Below are 18,341 nucleotides of genomic sequence, written 5' to 3'. Positions count from 1 at the left end.
AATAAATGGAAATCATAATTTTGATAAAGAAGTACCTAAGTAACTATTATGAATCCACTTGAATAATTTATTGTAATAATTATTTTAATATGACGTTGAGATACAAGTAATATTAGAAAGAAAGAAAGAAAGAAAAAACATTTATTTCAAGGACATCAATAAAGAACATCAATACAAAAAAATAAATAAACAAAACTAAACTAAAAATGAAAATTACATAAAATTTACACACAAGAAAGAAAGTAAAAAAGAACATGAGAAAAAAATAAAAATAAAGAAAATCAATAATTGTAAAACAGTGTCCTAGAAAAAGGGAAGCCAACTCAGCATTATCTATGCTGCAATTATGCATACACAGAGCTGGTTTTCAGTGGCCCCTAGACATTGTAACGATTAGAGAAACAATTTAAACTACTTACTATTACTTACTTACTAATATTAAAATGCGAAATAAAAATTGAATAAATACAGAATGTAATCACAAAAACATATAGAAGGGATGGGTAGACAAAAAATATTTTCATAAAATAATTATATTAAAAAAAAATAAAATGAAATAAAACCATAAGTAAATAATAATAATAAATAAAAATATTTGATATACATACATACCATATTTAAGTGTAGGTACATATTAGTCGAGTTTATACCTGACCTATGGAAGAAAGAATAACTTAAGGATATGATGAATGATAAATGCGAAAACTATAGGACTGGGAACAAAACTGCGATCCCCAGATAATTCATAAATGTGTTCAGAACAAAATAAATAAATAAAATAAACATTTATTCACATAATAAAACCAGAACATAATATGAAAAGTTAAATGAAAAACACATTCGTTTATAAACGGCCTAAATGAAAATAAAAATGCAACATTGAAACTTATGCAGCAATGTATCATGAATCCAGATTCATACTGTAAAATAAATGACAAATACAGCTTCGTTATATTAGCTCTTAACATAATAGCGGCTTTTAATCAACGCTATTTTAAAGAGAAATGTACGAATGTGATTGAGTTTTTGTTGAGTAATATTGTTGATGGATTAAAAAGCGATTGTTCGGCTTAATTTTTTACTTATTATGGTCCCTGCTATGTGTTCCCGATGACAATACGGAAATTTCAAGAGAACAGGTACCTTCTAGGGAAGCGCGCTCCATCATTGGCCACATCTCAGCTTACTATCAGGCGAGATCGTGGTCAGGTTCCCTATCGTACGTATCATTAAAAAATGTAAAATACTGCGTGAGTTGTCCTCGATAAGACTCTAAACTGTCGCATACTCTTAAGAGTATGAAATAGCCAATAGGAGGCTGGTGTGCTATATGTTTTATATTGAGACCAGGCTTTATTGGAACAGTTGATATTAGAACGGGATGTCAACTTAGACTAGTGGCCGAGAACATTCTTGTAATGTTAAGGGTGGTAGTCCTGGACTAAGTTAGTCGGTCCACCGTTCACCCACCAACATGCATTGGACGAGCACGGTGGGTTACACGTCCAAACCCCCAAAAAGCAACATGAATCGCAACAATTACAATATACCCCTAGTGCCCGGCGGCTCTGGTAGCCCTGCCGATGACGGTAGGCAGACAAGCTCCAGAGCGAGCTCTATTTTAACGTATAATGTAAGAACATTAAGAACAGAGGAACGACTTCTGGAACTGGAAAATGCTTTATCGGAAATAACATGGGACATAGTAGGCTTATGTGAGGTAAGAAGAGAGGGAGAAGGCACGTATGAAAGGGAAAATAGTGTATTTTATCATTATGGCACATCCACAAGCTTATATGGAGTAGGATTTTTAGTTAACAAAAAGTGGAAAAACAATATACTGGAATTCATATCATATTCAGACAGAATTGCTCTCCTCAAATTTAAAGTAACGGATAAATACTCCTTAACTGTAGTACAAGTATACGCTCCTACATCCAGTCATACAGACGATGATGTAGAAGACTTCTATGACTTATTCAATCAAGCACTGCATAATAACAAGGCAACATGGAACGTGGTTCTAGGAGATTTTAACGCTAAGTTAGGTACACGACTACCCACTGATAATACACACATCTTAGGATCCCACGGATTAGGGTTCAGAAATGAAAGAGGGACACGCCTCATTCAGTTTGCATGGTCGCAAAATCTCTATATAAGCAATAGCTTCTTTTATAAAAAAGCTTCACGTAGATGGACTTGGATCTCACCTAACGAACAAACTAAAAACGAAATAGACCATATATTGATTTCAGAACAAAATATTGTCAATAATATACAAGCTTTAAACAGAATAAAATTTAACTCAGATCACAGACCCATTAGAGCATCTTTAAAATTTAATACAAAAATTCAGCGACAAAAAACATTTAACAACAGAATCAAAAGAATAGACAAGGAAACTCTAATTAATAACAAGAATGACTTTTGCATACAATTAGAAAACAGTTTCAATGCACTAAACATGTCCAGTGAAGATGTTCAGGAACAATACAGTAATATAGAAAATAGTATAAAAAATGCATGTAAAGCAATAAAACAAGTCCCTCTAAATAAAAGAAAATTATCAAACGACACAAAAAATTTATTAAATGACAGAATCTTATTAAGTAACAATAGGAATAGTACAGAATTTAAAACAATAGATAAGAAAGTGAAACGAAGTATTAGGAATGATATAAGACGATACAATAACAGTCTAATAATGTCAGCTATTGAAAACACCCAATCTTTAAAAACCGCTAAGTTTGGAATATCACAATCAAAAAATTGGATAACATGTTTAAAAGACCACAATGGAGTTAAACAACGCAATAGAGATACAATTATGGACATATGTACGGATTTTTACAAATCCTTATATTCCCAAAACAGCAACCCATTTGAAGAAATCTCATCACCAATAAATTATAATTGTTCCGACGATATACCAGTAATCACTGCCTTTGAAGTTAATACTGTATTACAAACAATGAAAAATAATAGAGTGCCAGGAGAAGATGGAATAAGTACAGAAGTCTTAAAAATAGCCAAACATAATTTAATGCCACATATTTGTAATTTATTTAATTCAATTTTAAAAACCGGTAATATCCCTGAACAGTTCTGCCATTCAAACATTATTCTATTACATAAAAAAGGCGATAAATCTGATATCAATAACTATAGACCAATAAGCCTAGTGTCTCATTTATATAAAGCGTTCATTAAGATTATTCATAACCGTATTGCAAAGCAACTCGACGTCGAGCAACCACCCGAACAAGCTGGATTTCGCGGAGGACTCTCCACCACCGATCACCTCCATACAATCAATAAAATTTTCGAAAAATATCAGGAAAACAATATCACACTATACATGGCCTTTGTAGATTACTCCAAGGCGTTCGACAGTATTTCACACAAATCAATATTTGAAGCACTAGAAAGTCAAAAAATACATTCGACATATATTAATCTACTTAAAAATGTTTATAACAAAAGTACAGCGTCAATAAAATTACAGAAAACTGGTCCAAAATTTCAAATCAAACAGGGAGTTAAACAGGGTGACCCATTATCTCCTAAATTATTCAATAGCACTCTGGAACATATATTTAGGAAACTTACGACTGGTTGGGTTGAACGGGGCATTGTTGTCGGTGGAGCAAAATTAACAAACTTGCGTTTTGCTGATGACGTCGTCCTATTCGCTTCTTCGGCCCGCGAACTACAAGAAATGCTACAAGAACTAAGCAATGCTAGCCTTGAGGTTGGACTTAAAATGAATATGACCAAGACAAAAATTATGACCAATTCTACCAACATCAAAATGACAGTCGATAGCGAAGATATTCAATATGTCAAAGAATACATATACCTCGGACAAGTAATCTCCTTCCAGGCAAGACAAGATCGCGAAATTTCAAGGCGAACAGAAAATGCTTGGAGAAGTTTTTGGTCCATGAAAGACTTCTTCAAAGGTAATCTCCCTTTAAACATCAAAAGGAAGCTTATGGACATGTGTATTCTTCCAATTTTAACTTATGGTGCACAAACTTGGTCCTTGACAAATGAACAAAAGTACAAACTGAAGGTCTGTCAAAGGGCAATGGAGCGAAGCATACTAGGTGTTAAATTAACAGATCGTGTTCGAAACACCGAGCTACGCTCCAAAACTAAAATTGCCGATGTAGCGCAAAAAGCTGCTTCGCTTAAATGGAGCTGGGCAGGGCATATTAGTCGCATGCCGGACGAACTGTGGGCCAAGATAACGACTTTGTGGAGACCAAACATAGCTAGAAGGCGTCGTGGCAGGCCGAAGAAAAGATGGCGGGATGAACTGGACTAATTTAATAAAGACTGGTCTACAATAGCACAAGATCGTGATTCATGGAAGCGCTTTGGGGAGGCCTTTGCTCAGCATTGGGACACAACAGGCTAATACAATACAATACAATACTGCGTGAGTGCAAAATGTGTGAAGAGTTTTAGAAGGAATTTATGTCCTGTTTATAGCGTTAACATACCACGAGTACATCCAAATTGGCTGTGAGATTTTATCGGATATGTATTTTTTTAACCGACTTCAAAAAAAGGAGGAGGTTATTATGGCCAATGTTTTCCGCAGTGTTTGATCTATAATTTATATTTCGTAGAAATAGAACAAGAATGTCAAGCCAATACTGTAATAAAAAAATACTAATACATAAAAAGACATTTCCACACAGTCAAAAATGCTCTGGGGATATTTTGTGACCTCTCCAAGGCATTTGACTGCGTTGAACATTGTACTTTGTTACGTAAACTTAATCACTATGGAATTACAGGAAAAGCCCAGAACCTCATAGCGTCATACCTGCATGATAGGATACAGACTGTAGTTGTTAATGGAGAACGTTCTAGCGGTGCGTCAATTAACATTGGTGTTCCACAGGGGTCCATTTTAGGTCCCTTCTTGTTCTTGGTATATATCAATGATCTTCCCTATTATTTGCAGGATAAGTGTGAAATAGTTCTGTTTGCAGATGATACCTCATTAATTTTTAATGTGGATAGGCATGACCCAAATGTTGACGAAGTGAACAGTGCTCTTTTACACATATCTGAATGGTTTACTGCCAATAATTTATTATTAAATGCCAAAAAAACCACTTGTGTTGAATTTTTACTTCCTAATGTAAAAAAGTTGAACAGAGATATTACCTTGAACGGGGAGGTATTGCATCCTACTGAGTCTACTGTATTTCTAGGGTTAACATTGGATGAGAAACTACAGTGGGGAGCCCATGTCAACACCGCTGCGGGTAGGCTCAGTTCAGCTGCATATGCAGTCCGAAAAGTAAGGCATCTCACCGATGAAGATACGGCTAGATTGGTTTATTTCAGCTACTTTCATAGCATTATGTCCTATGGAATTCTACTGTGGGGCAAGGCTGCAGATATAGAAACTATATTTATCTTACAGAAAAGAGCCATTCGCTCTATATATAATTTACGTGCTCGGGACTCACTAAGAGATCATTTTAAGAATACTGGTATCCTTACTGTACCATCACAGTATATATTTAATAATATTTTGCATGTTCACAAAAACGCCGACTTACACACAAGAGTAGGAGATAGACACGATTATGGCACAAGGAACAGGAATAGAATTGAAATGCCATTTTTCCGATTAGCTAAAGTTAAAAATTCATTTATGGGTCAAGGTATACGCTTATACAATAGAATTCCTCTCAATATTAAAGAGTTTAGTAGTTCTAAATTTAAAACTTATATAAAAAATGTACTAGTTCAGAGAGCGTACTACAGTATTCAGGAATATATGGACGATAAAGACCCATGGAGGGTTGTCGCGTAAAAACCACAGGACAGTTCTTTGGCATTTTATGATCTATTATGTATAAGTTAGATATAAGTTACATATTATGTAATATTGACATGATTTTAAAAGAGCAACTATGGAGTTTCTTGCCGATTCTTCTCCATAGATACTGCTTTCCGAATCGGTGGTAAATGTTAAAAATACTTATGTAATGACGATTCGAAAGTGCTACTAAATAGTAGTCTAATTGAATAAATGAATGTTTGAGTTTGAGTTTGAGTTTGACATTCGATGTTTTCGAAGAATTTATGTAACAGCAATATTTTAGATGCATTTCTTCAAAATTACTTGTTCTAGTAATAAAAGATTACATAATTACATTTTAATTGAAGCCGTCCAAAGGGTTCTTATTTCTTAACGTCACATTACACGTACACTTTCCCGCCTTTACACAATTGATCTTTTTGCCCTAGTTACTGCGTTCATAATGTTCAAGTAGAATTTTAATTTTCTGAAGCCTTTAAAATAGGTTATTAAGTAAATTGCTTTGCGGAACCCGTTGAAGATGTGGAAAATATCATTAGGCCATTCCTATTTATTGGACAGATTGATTTTTTGCGTAATATGGAAAGGTTGATTCTTTCACGAATATTTATTTATACTAAAAATTTATGCATTTAATGTTAATTAAAATATAATTTTTACTTACTAGATAAATCGTTTCCCAGAATTTTTAGTTTACGTTTAATTTCGGAGTCTCGCCATTTTAAGTGTTATATTATCTACACAATTAAGAATGTTTATAAACAAGTTATTAGGAATTAATCACTAGGTATTTAACGTTAATCTAAACAAATGTAAATATAACAATGTTTTATGCTCAATGTGTACGATAGAATAATATGTAAAATAAAACAAAAATCCCAGATTTATTTCCATTGTTTGCGCCATTAATCACTTATCAGTTGACACGTCGTTCTATAAAAATCAGGGCTGTCACACACATTATTTTAAAATATATATTATTCTTTTTTTTTATTTAAATATAGTACTTTATATTTGTTGAATAGTACTTTAACGTGAATGAGTCTGCTTTATTTTTGGACGTGTTATCTTTTGTTATTTCGCATAGAAATGCCAAATAACAATACTATTGTAAATGAAAACATAACATAATGAAATCTTTGGTAATAAAAATTATATCAAATAAAATTAAATCAACCCTGGACATAATTTAATATTAAAAGTGTGTAACCCAGCCCAGAATATTACATCAGAGTTAAATAAACTGCGAGATTTCACTCGCCGTTATAATCAGATACGAGTTACGCCAGAAGCGCTTTGTGCGAAAGTTAGTTTACTATCTAAAATCTAAACACAATACCTAGAACCTAGTATAGTCTGTGGTATAGTCTAGTTTGTAAACTATAATTATTTTAAACTAGTTTTAGCCCGCAGCGTCACTGCGTAATTCAAGGAAAATCCCCTAGTAATTTGATGTTTCACCGCTGTAAAAATAAAAATAAAGAGTGTGTGCCGAGCACTCGCGTCAGAAGTGAAACTTCATTGGCAAGTACCAAAGATAACAAAATTGTCGCCTACTCCATGACGTAACGGTATTGCCATGACGCGACCTTGAAATTTTACTCTCAACGCGCCTAAAGACACTTAAAAAAAATCATATTATATTAATATCGATACATTGCATTTTTTTTCTTTCTCTTAAATAAAGACAAATAAACAAACTAAATCTCCTCTGTAGAAACTATACTTTCAAACCAGTGGTCAATAATTTGTCCGTTAACCGTTTCACCATTAAAAAGCGCTTCTAAAATAAATCTGGTTGAATAAATAAATGTCTTGAGTTTAAGTTTGAGTTTGAATTTATTCGTATTAATAATAGTAGCATAAAATATATTTTCACCCTTTCAGACTACTAAAATAACTTTGTGATCACGTTTTGATGGAGGCCCTGCGGTCTCAGTCGCGAAGAATGCCCGGGGGAGGCAGTCATTTATTTAGCCAACTTCAAAAAACGAGTATTGATATACGGTGGGAAATATAATATGGATTCTGTATTTGAATTTCGAACCGTTATAAAAAAAATGAATAAAAATATAGATGTTAAATTTTGAAAAGAAACATGTAATAATTATTCGTATCAGATAGATAAGAAATTAATCTGATTGCTGCTATTTTAATTCTACAATATAATGCAAGTTTCATAGGAACTCGAACGTTTTGTTTTTATATTCTACAAAATATTTATTAAAAAAATATGTACTCCCACATATTTCAAATTTATTTATGTATAAAATATCAAATGTAGGTATTTACGTATAAATTCCTTAATATAATCTAATCTAATATCTAATCTAATATATATTATAAAGGCGAAAGTTTGTAAGGATGTATGGATGTTTGTTACTCTTTCACGTAAAAACTACTGAACCGATTACAATGAAATTTAGCACACATATAGAGGGTAACTTGGATTAACACATATGATAGTTTTTATCCCGGAAATCCCACGGGAACGGGAACTATGCGGGTTTTCTTTTGCAAACGCGGGCGAAGCCGCGGGCGGAAATCTAGTTGAACATATAAAATGAAGCCTATATTTAGATTAACTTTTGTTACTCATAGACAAATAACATTCGTACGATGTTCTTTATAAGTATTGTTTATTTTTGATACAAAAGTTTTAAGAAGCAGCTTGGCATAGCATCTCACAGAAATCTGCCTCGGGGACTTTCTGTACACATTATAAGCCGGTCAAATACGACTGATGTTCTATATTATAATACAAGTTTTCTGAAATAAATATGTTTATAAATATAGTTATTATGTACATTTATTATATTTTACTAGCTTCCGCCCGCGACTCCGTCCGCGCGGAAAAATTAAGAAAAATTAAGATTTTTTTTTCTACGTATTTTTCCGGGATAAAAAGTATCCTATTATATGCCCAGGATAATAAGGAATAATTATACCAAGTTTCATCGAAATCGAACCGTTAGTTTTCACGTGATGCCTGAACATACAGACAGACAGACAGACAAAAATTTTTTTAATCACATATTTGGGCTTGGTATCGATCCAGTAACACCCCCTGCTATTTATTTTTTCAATATTTTCAATGTACAGAATTGACCCTTCTACAGATTTATTATATGTATAGATTAGTAGTAATAGTGGTCGCTTTCCCAGCTAGGTGGTCGGGTGATATAGTTAAGACAGCTGGACGCAGCAAACATCGGCAACTGTGGCACGTTATGGGGGAGGCCTACGTCCAACAGTGGACTTGACTTATCCGGGCTGAATGGATGGATGGAGTAGTAATAGTAGATGCAGTTTTTAAAATCTCTTAAGAACTACCTGTAATGGAAAAGGTTTTTGTAATTCATTTCTATAAACTTTTTTTGCTAAATAATCGCATTCCTTTATATTGTCATCGTGATTCTGACTGCGATTATGATAAATACCTTCTTCATCAAATCCACAAAAACAAACGCTTTTAAAACATATACAATAGAGAGATAATACCTAAAGTCTTTTTATAAAATAAAGCAAGAATTTACGAACTCTAAAACGTCCCATTTCAATGAAGAAGGAAATTGAAGTCCGAATCCGTCGGTAACGAAATAATCTTAAATGACATCTCTGATAAATGCTCTGTAGTATCTGTTTCGTATCTAGATAATGTATTTACTTAAAACATTTGAAAATTTTCAGTTAATCCTACTAATATTATAAATGCGAAAGTTTGTGAGGATGTGTATGTGTGTGCATGTGGTTGTTACTCTTTCACGCAAATACTGCTGAACCGATTACGATGAAGATTTAGCACACATATAGAGGGTAACTTGGATTAACTCATAGGATAGGTATTATCCCGGAAATCCCACGGGAACAGGAATATGGGAGTTTTTTTTTGAAAACGCGGGCGAAGCCGCGGGCGGAAATCTAGTCGTTTATAATAAAGAAGACGAAAAAATTTTACACGAAAACTGACCTGAAAAATAGAAGCTTTATATTTTCTTTCACTTACGTACTAGAAGGTGTAAAAATATAAATGTGAGTATAAAATAAACTATGAACGTCATCACTTACGCAGTCTAGAACAAGTACTTGTTTAGAATAACAAAGAGCACTAGGCCACGCATCATAAATTCGCGAATTCAAAATTGTTGCAGTGTTAACGCATCTAAATATAAGTACAGATAACTAAACTAAATAATATGTACAATACCATGGTTCCTGTCTCTATTCCTATGTATTTGAAAGAAGAAAGAAATTTAATAAGTATGTGGAAGGAAGGTTAAAAACAGCGTAAACATTAATAAACATAATATTATGTAGGAGATCCTTTAGGAGCTCGAAAGTTCATTGGGTCTAGTTTCTAAATGAAATTGCGACTAAAATAACAAATACAATTCAGAGTTTTCATATATACTTATTAAAAGCTGAAGAGTTTTTTGTTTGCTTGTTTGAACGCGCTAATCTCAGGAACTATTGGTCTGATTTGAAAAATTCTTTCGGTGTTAGACATCCCATTTATCGAGGAAGGGAGGCTATATGTATCTCATTACGCTAAGATCAACAGGATCGGCGCCACGCAGTCGAAACCGCGAAGCGCAGCTAGTGTAATGGGTGAAATTCTGACGCTAAAAGAGCACAGCATATGAATATTTTTCTCTTTCTAACAAATTCATAAATAGACACTAGGTATTTTCTTTCGCAGTACTTAATTGTTTTAGCCTACTTCATATAAATAAACCAAAATTAAGTTATATATCTAATTCATCTGTAGTGAAGCTCTTAGTAAGCCTTCGAAGCAAATTAGTCTGCGGTAATGTACCGTCAGTATGGATCTAAAATAAGATTGATCTCACGCTGATACATGTCTTGTTTTCGGAGAAAAACTACTGATACTATTTTTATTTATATTCGAGTTTTAGCGGCTATTTTATTATTAATGTGTACTGAAACTACTGTATCTTTTTATAACAATTCTGTTGAATTACTCTTTAGTTAGAAGCTTTTGAAGAGAAACTTCTATAAGCGCGTTGAGAGTAAAATTTCAAGGTCGCGTCATGGCAATACCGTCACGTCATGGAGTAGGCGACGATTTTCATATCTTTAAAACTTGCCAAGGAAGTTTCACTTCCGACACGTGTGCTTGGCACACACGCTCTTTTTTATTCTAATGTAGTTGACAAATAAATTAAATAATAACCACCTAACGTAAAAATTTAAATAGAAACTAACAAATCCTGAGTGACGTATGCATACATTTTTAGTTTTTATCCCGGTTCTATACTTACTTTATCCTTACGTTGCGGGGAACGGATTTTATTCTAAGCTAGCTGTAGAGACTTCAGATCAGATTGTTTTGCTCTGTTTGTTGCATTTTACTCAAAATTAATTTTACAATTTACTTTACAATAAGCAAGCTACATTTTAGAAATTGTAACATATTTTATCTCGGATAAGTCGAACAAAGCAATGAGTGGCAATGACAAGCAGTTGTGCTATAATAAATCATTCTCAATCTTACAAATACCTACCGAAAAAATTACAATTTTAACATATTATTATGATAAAAAACTCTAAAACAAAAACCACAAAATGGTACATAATCAACAATTATTATAACCTATGGGAACGAACGAAACGATTATGACTAAAACATTCGTTTAAATTAAACTTCGATTTAAACACTCACAACTACAAAAAACTACGTTAAATCCATCCGTTTTATCCCAATAGTTTCCGAGTTAACCGATATATCGAAAGATTGCTCACCGTGACCGCCACTTTTGCTATAAACCTCTGTTTGGTGTCGTGTGGACGAGCCTTTATTTGAAACAGATTTATATCGGACAATAAAAGAGCGTTTTGATCGAACTTCACGGCGTGCGATATGTCTAATTTAACTGTAAGTTGTAACAGGACGATGTATGCACACATCACCACAAATATAAATTTAAAAAATACGTATTTAGCAGAAAGTCGTGGACTCTCTACTAAACTCAATTGTGTTTCATCGAACCGCTTTTAGTAGCAGATCACGGGTATTGCTAGAATTCATTTGACTCATCTACATGTAGGTGTTTTATTGCCGTAATTTATAGATATATAATAAATTTACGAATAATGTATGATTCATACGATTAAGTGTTACTAATCGGTTGAGTGTTTATTTGAACAGGAAAACTTGTAAAAAGGGTGAACTTAGTAATTTTAATTTCTATATTTTTTTAAAGGTAAGTACATTTTTTGTCAATTTATAAAAATACATTATAAATTACCAGGCACGCAAAAACAAAAGTTATTTGTATTTTTGATTCTTCAACATTCTGATTCTTATAACATTTTGCTGAATACTGATGATAAATTTACTGAAACAGCACTCAGGAAATTACTACAAAATAAACAATTTGATTTTTCATTTATTTAATTATTTGATTTATTTAATCCCGTTCTTATTAAACTACCGGTCACGTCTCTAACCGTGGACATTTTGTTTTTTTCGACAAAACTGGTTTTGAGGGATAAAATAAAATTGTTAGATGAGATGTAGTTTATTATGAAGGAAATAGTAAAAAATAATAAACAGGCTACGTAATCAAAACGTTTAAACGTGTATGATAAAAAATAACGAAAAAAGAAATATCTTTGAATACATAATTATTATCAAAGCCATCTTGTACATTTAAATTATTTTTCGTTCAAGTCTATCCAATGTAATAAATTAATGCAATAGTATCATGCAAATAATAAACTTATAGAAGCAAGATCGTTTCTATCAAAACCAATCAGATATTGTTTATCCATTTAATGCCTCTATACGTAACGATTTGTCGTAGCGATAAATCTGTGCAGACCCGCGCAGTTTTATCGATCGTGTGTATACTATAAGATCATCGATTTTTCACACACACGATTGATAAAACTGCGCAAACTGGTCTGCACAGATTTATCGCTACAATAAATCGTTACGTATGTATGAGGCATAACACGACTGCAACTTCTACCTATATTTAAAAATGTACCCTCAAAATCAAATACTAAAAAGCAATGATAAATGATATTATTACATTTCATAGCACAAGTTTTCCATAGTGAAAAGGAATAAAGGCCATAGTCTACCATTTATTCAGGAAGATGTATTGTTTTGAGTTTTGACCGCCATTTAAATTCCGTTCCCGTATTAAATGTAAGGACGTTAGTAAGCATTACTTCATTGCCTTTGATTATTTTGTTTTTAACTCTTTTTTGTGGAATTCTATAAGTTGTTTTTTTAATCGGAACTGCCTTGAAATCTCCGAAGGTCGTAGATTTGTAATTTAATTTTTATTTTGGTCAGTTTCTCAAAATGTGTTTAAAAATTTACGAACGTAGTACATAGTAACTCAATGCATATTTCTTCAATTTAAAACACGTTTAGTTTATTTAAAAATAGAAACTAAGTTGTTATTTAAAAAAGGACCCGTAGAACCGAAGTGTGTGTGTGTTTGTAAACTAGATTCATACTTTTTCTTTTTACTTCTCTTCTTGACAATGAATTAAAACCGAAACACCATTTATATAAATTTATAAATGAATTTGATATTTATGGTTTTATCGCATTTGAATTCCATAATAAACCATAAATATCAGACACACCATTTTATAAAAATAATGAAAGAATATCCATCATTCGATTAAAATTCTACATAATTTTAAATACCTAACCTAAATCTACCGACTACCGTATGTACATGAAAACAGTCCATAAATCGTAAAAGGTAGATCAAACGCCCACATAAATAATCATTATCTCAACGATGCTTAAAATTCGCAAACGACACCATAAAAAGGGTTTTACGAAGATCAGAGGGCAGTGACAGTAAAGTAAATTGTTTAATTAGTTGATTTAATAGATATCTACTTAGTTGCAAAACGATCTGTTCACATTGCAACTGTTTGGAATTATAGCATACGTTCGTTGTTCCTTTCAGTTATTGGTATGCCGTTTAATAATTTTATTAATGACTAGATAATAAATTATACTACTACTACTCAACGTACGTTTGGACTATAAGATTTGCTTTTCCATTATGTTTTTGAATTATCTGTAACTAGATTTCCGCCCGCGGCTTCGCCCGCGTTTGCAAAGGAAAACCCGCATAGTTCCCGTTCCCGTGGGATTTCCGGAATAAAAACTATCCCATGTGTTAATCCAAGTTACCCTCTATATGTGTGCTAAATTTCATTGTAATCGGTTCAGTAGTTTTTACGTGAAAGAGTAACAAACATCCATACATCCATACAACAAACTGTCACATTTATAATATTATAGTAGGATTATTGCAAATAACATTTACTGAGTTTTTATCTTTCATACATCTTTAAGCTGAACATAAAAATGAACATCGATTAACTCAAATTACTTTAACAACCCACCATTTATAAACATTTTATAAAACGTTTTCACATTCATGCCTATTTAAATGTTTCAAGGGTAACCGTTTTAAACATTGCAACATCCAAAGAAATTGTAGCATCGAATGACGTAATTTCATTACTGCCTTGTCCATCAACAACTGTGTCCATAAATCAATACAGAAAACGTTCGATATAAAAATACGTTTGTTCAATCCACATCAAAGCATAGCTTGGTTAGTACGAATGTTTCGGGAACATTACAACGTCTTGAATATGGAATATGGAACGTTCTAGATCTTTCGATGACAAATTCAGAATAATATAAGGATGTGTTTGACAGTTTATTTTGTTTGGTAGATAAATTGAGTCATTTTATTTCAATAAATATTTTGTGTGTATTCAATACTCTCAATTGGGTGAAGAGACAAAAGAATTACACAAACAAATATATTATAAACATCTATTATAATTTGTACAGGTACCCACCTGTAATAGTTGAGGACCTGTGCGAAGACCCCCGGGTGCCTGTCGAAGAAGTACTCATTGAGGACGGGGTCGTAGTTGGCGAGCGCCTCCGTCAGCCGCGACAACCGCGTCGCGGGGATCTTCTTGAGCGTAGCTTTGTAGGTTTCGTATCTGAAATGTATTAAAACCTTGTTATTTATTGGAGAAGGAAGTATTATATTTAATACTGAACGTTGTTCGATTCCATGCGACCACCAAATCATCATGTAACGTTCATCAAGTTATACGTTGTATTTATCCCCTTTAAAAATACAATAATTGTTGCCTTTTGGGGACAATTTTTTTTTGTAAGTTGCTGTCAACTACCGAGCCACACAGTATTCAGATTTTTACTTTGTAAATTTTGTAAACTATCTGCTTATTGGTTACCTAATTATGATTTATAATTTGTTACCCATTTAGGTATGTGTAGTTTATCGTGTTATTGTTTTAAATGGCAATTCATTTTTTTCTTTCTATTTCATTCATTCTATGCTTGAGATCGTATCGTTCTGTTCTATAATTTTCTAGATAAATGAACTGTCCAACGTTTATTAGCTCTATCAAAATAAAATCTCTCGACAATATAATGTTCAAGAATACGACGTAACATTCAAAATCACATAGAATTACGTTTGTATTATTTTAACGTAATGTTTCTACAATAAATATTGTTTTGTTACTTATTTATATTTAGGGCCGATTTTTCAATGCTTGAATAAAACTTATCTCGTATTCGTCCAGTAAAGTATTACACGTTAATATTAAAATGTCACGTAAACTATCAAATACGGGCAATTAGAATACGTTTTTTAAAATGGTAGTTTTATATATTATTATTCGACGAATAAGTTTTATCCAAGCATTAAAAAATCGGCCTTTAGTGTAATTATTTTATACGATTGCATTGTCAACTTGATAGAGATGGCCGATATCATAAATACGGATAAGATTGAGAAATAAAACTGTAAGTCCCACTTAATTAGTGTTTTATTTGATTTAAATCCTCAAAGCTCTTCCAAAGCTCAACTTTGACCTTCTCTGTTCTTAATTAATTTGTTGACGAATAAAAGTATCGTGTAGAGTGTAGACATATAGGTTTTTGTACAATATATTATGTGTTGACCTTACCATCCTTAATAGTATACAGCTAAATGTGAATATGTTTGTTTGTTTTTTTTTTTTTCACATGAAAACGGAGTGATTTTACAATGCGATTTTTGTGATAGGTAGTAGGGAAGTCGCAGGCAACATCATTTAGCATGTATATTATGTGCATTATTGTAAAGAAGATTACAAATAAGATACATATATTTATTCGCTTGAATCCCTTGACTATTTCTTCAGAACTTGAATTTGTAATTTGTTTTATATTTTACACGAAATCACTTTGAGTACATTTAGAACAAAATCTGATTTAACGAAAATTATAAATTTAATATTCACTATAAAACGAACACCAAACTTTGTTTAAAAACCTATTATTTTTTTTACTGTGAATGAAGTTATGTTACATAATATTTAAGCAGAATTATGTACATTGCGGTTTGTAATAATGTATGCTGAATTGAAAAGGAAAGATTATTTTGCGAATATAGTTAATGTTTTTCGCTTTTTTGTCGCAATCGCATAAAAAGGACATCGTTCTTGAAGTTGGTTAACATAAACAAACAAAACAGAATGAGAAATTAACAAAACAAGGTCAAATTAAATTATACGGTCAAATTATATTAAGTAATGACTAAGATTTATGACCTTTGAAATGCCCAGAGCAATATATCTACATAGTAATATTCATATTATTGCGTACAAACTGACAAGCGAATGTGGGTTTTAGTAGGTATTATTCCTTATCTATGTAGTTGCAGAAATGGGCTAAAGAAAATATAATAAGTCGTGTAACGTGTGAAAAAGACGCGACTTTGAACCCCGCGACTGTATTTTTTCCACTGTTTAGCTATTAAAAAAGAGCGTGTTCAAAAATATTGTAGTTTCCTTCATGTGAAAAATGAGTATCTGTGTAATTTACGAACAAGCTTTGTTTAATCTAGTCTGGTATAACCAGGAATACTTAAAACTTTCTTTCAATAGATTTCCATAAGTTAGCTTTTAATAAAATGAATCAATTTTTCATAATGAATCAATGAATAACTTTTAATTGCATTTTCATGAATTAATGTTCATTGTGCATTCACCATTACAATAATTGTTACAGATAATAAATAGTTGTTAATTGCGCGGGAAATACAGATAAATAATAGTAGCCGCTGACCAACCGTGGTTTTGGAAAACAATAGGTCACAAATACCGAATATTTAAGTAATTAAATGTGGTATAAGCGAATTTTAATGTTTATATGAGTATTCAAATGATTATTTAACTCATTAGTTAATTCATTGAACCGTACGATGAAATTCGTATGATATAATATTATAGATAAATAATAGGTATGAACGAATTTACTTTGTGCTGACAGAATCTAAAATATATTAGTTCAGGATACATCGCCAATTTTTGCAAGTGACTACTATCAAGCTGATTTTCCGTTTGTAGCTTTATTTTGATGAGACACCGAATAATTTCGTGTACGAAACTCTCGATTGTGGTAGCTAACAGAGATAACAAGGATAAATTTTTTTGATTTGATGGTTCTCAAATATTTATTACGCAATTTGTAGGACAATATGTCTTGTGAATTATATAAACATTAACTAAGTGAAAACAAAAAAATCAGCTTGTTAGTAATCATTTATGATGACCTCGTTATCGATACACTTTGGAAAGGGGGTCTCTTTGAACCAACCATAGATTTTGTAGGACAAATATTTTTTCGAATAATTTAGGTAATTATCTTGAGATTGAACAAAAAACAAATTCAGTTAGTAATAAATATTTGAGAACCATCAAATCAAAAATTTGTTGGTTCGTTTGTTTTATCCTTGTTATCTCTGTTAGCTACCACAATCGAGACTTTCGTACACGAAATTATTGGGCGTCTCATCAAAATAAAGCTACAAACGGAAAATTAGCTTGATAGTAGTCACTTGCAAAATGGGCGATGTATCCTGAACTATATAAATATACATAGTAATAGAGAACTGTGAACGTAATGATGAACAGCATTCATACAATGCAAGAGAAATGAATCACTCCTCAAGGAGTTACGTGGATGTAAGTGTCTCTAAGAATAAAAATATAAGATGGATGCCAGTTCTGAGTTGAAAACTTACAAGAAAGCCAAAATAGTCATTTAGAAACGTGGATTTTATATAGTGTTATTTATTTGATTAACTTTTATTTACGAGCCAATGCGATAAACAGGTAGGCAGACGTACCTACAGACAAATTGAATACAAAGTTTTATAGATAAGTAAATAAAAAGTTAAATATTTGATTAAAAACCGATAGAAGTTTTCAATTTAATTAAATTGACCAACGTATATAGAGGTTTTATTACTCCTATGCTTATGAAATTGCATACATACATTCTTTGGTAACTAAAACACACCCGGACAAAGTGAAAACGAAATTAGGCCAAGTGCATGTTACTTCAAAAGGGTATCGGCATCGTGTTGCAATCAGCAAAGTATAGGAA

General features: G+C 32.2%; 1 protein-coding gene across 1 annotated transcript in view; it reads right to left on the bottom strand.

The window, feature by feature from the left end:
- LOC123698288 (potassium voltage-gated channel protein Shaw-like) overlaps positions 1–18,341 on the bottom strand; it is a 151,469-nt gene that overhangs the window by 108,162 nt on the left and 24,966 nt on the right. The window contains exon 2 of the mRNA XM_045644883.1: positions 14,729–14,878. Coding sequence (XP_045500839.1) covers positions 14,729–14,878 — 150 coding nt within the window. The remainder of the gene's footprint in view (positions 1–14,728; positions 14,879–18,341) is intronic.

The sequence above is a fragment of the Colias croceus genome, chromosome 15 (assembly GCF_905220415.1).
Source record: "Colias croceus chromosome 15, ilColCroc2.1".
Lineage (NCBI taxonomy): Eukaryota > Metazoa > Arthropoda > Insecta > Lepidoptera > Pieridae > Colias > Colias croceus.
This window is presented reverse-complemented; position numbering and strand designations above follow the sequence as displayed.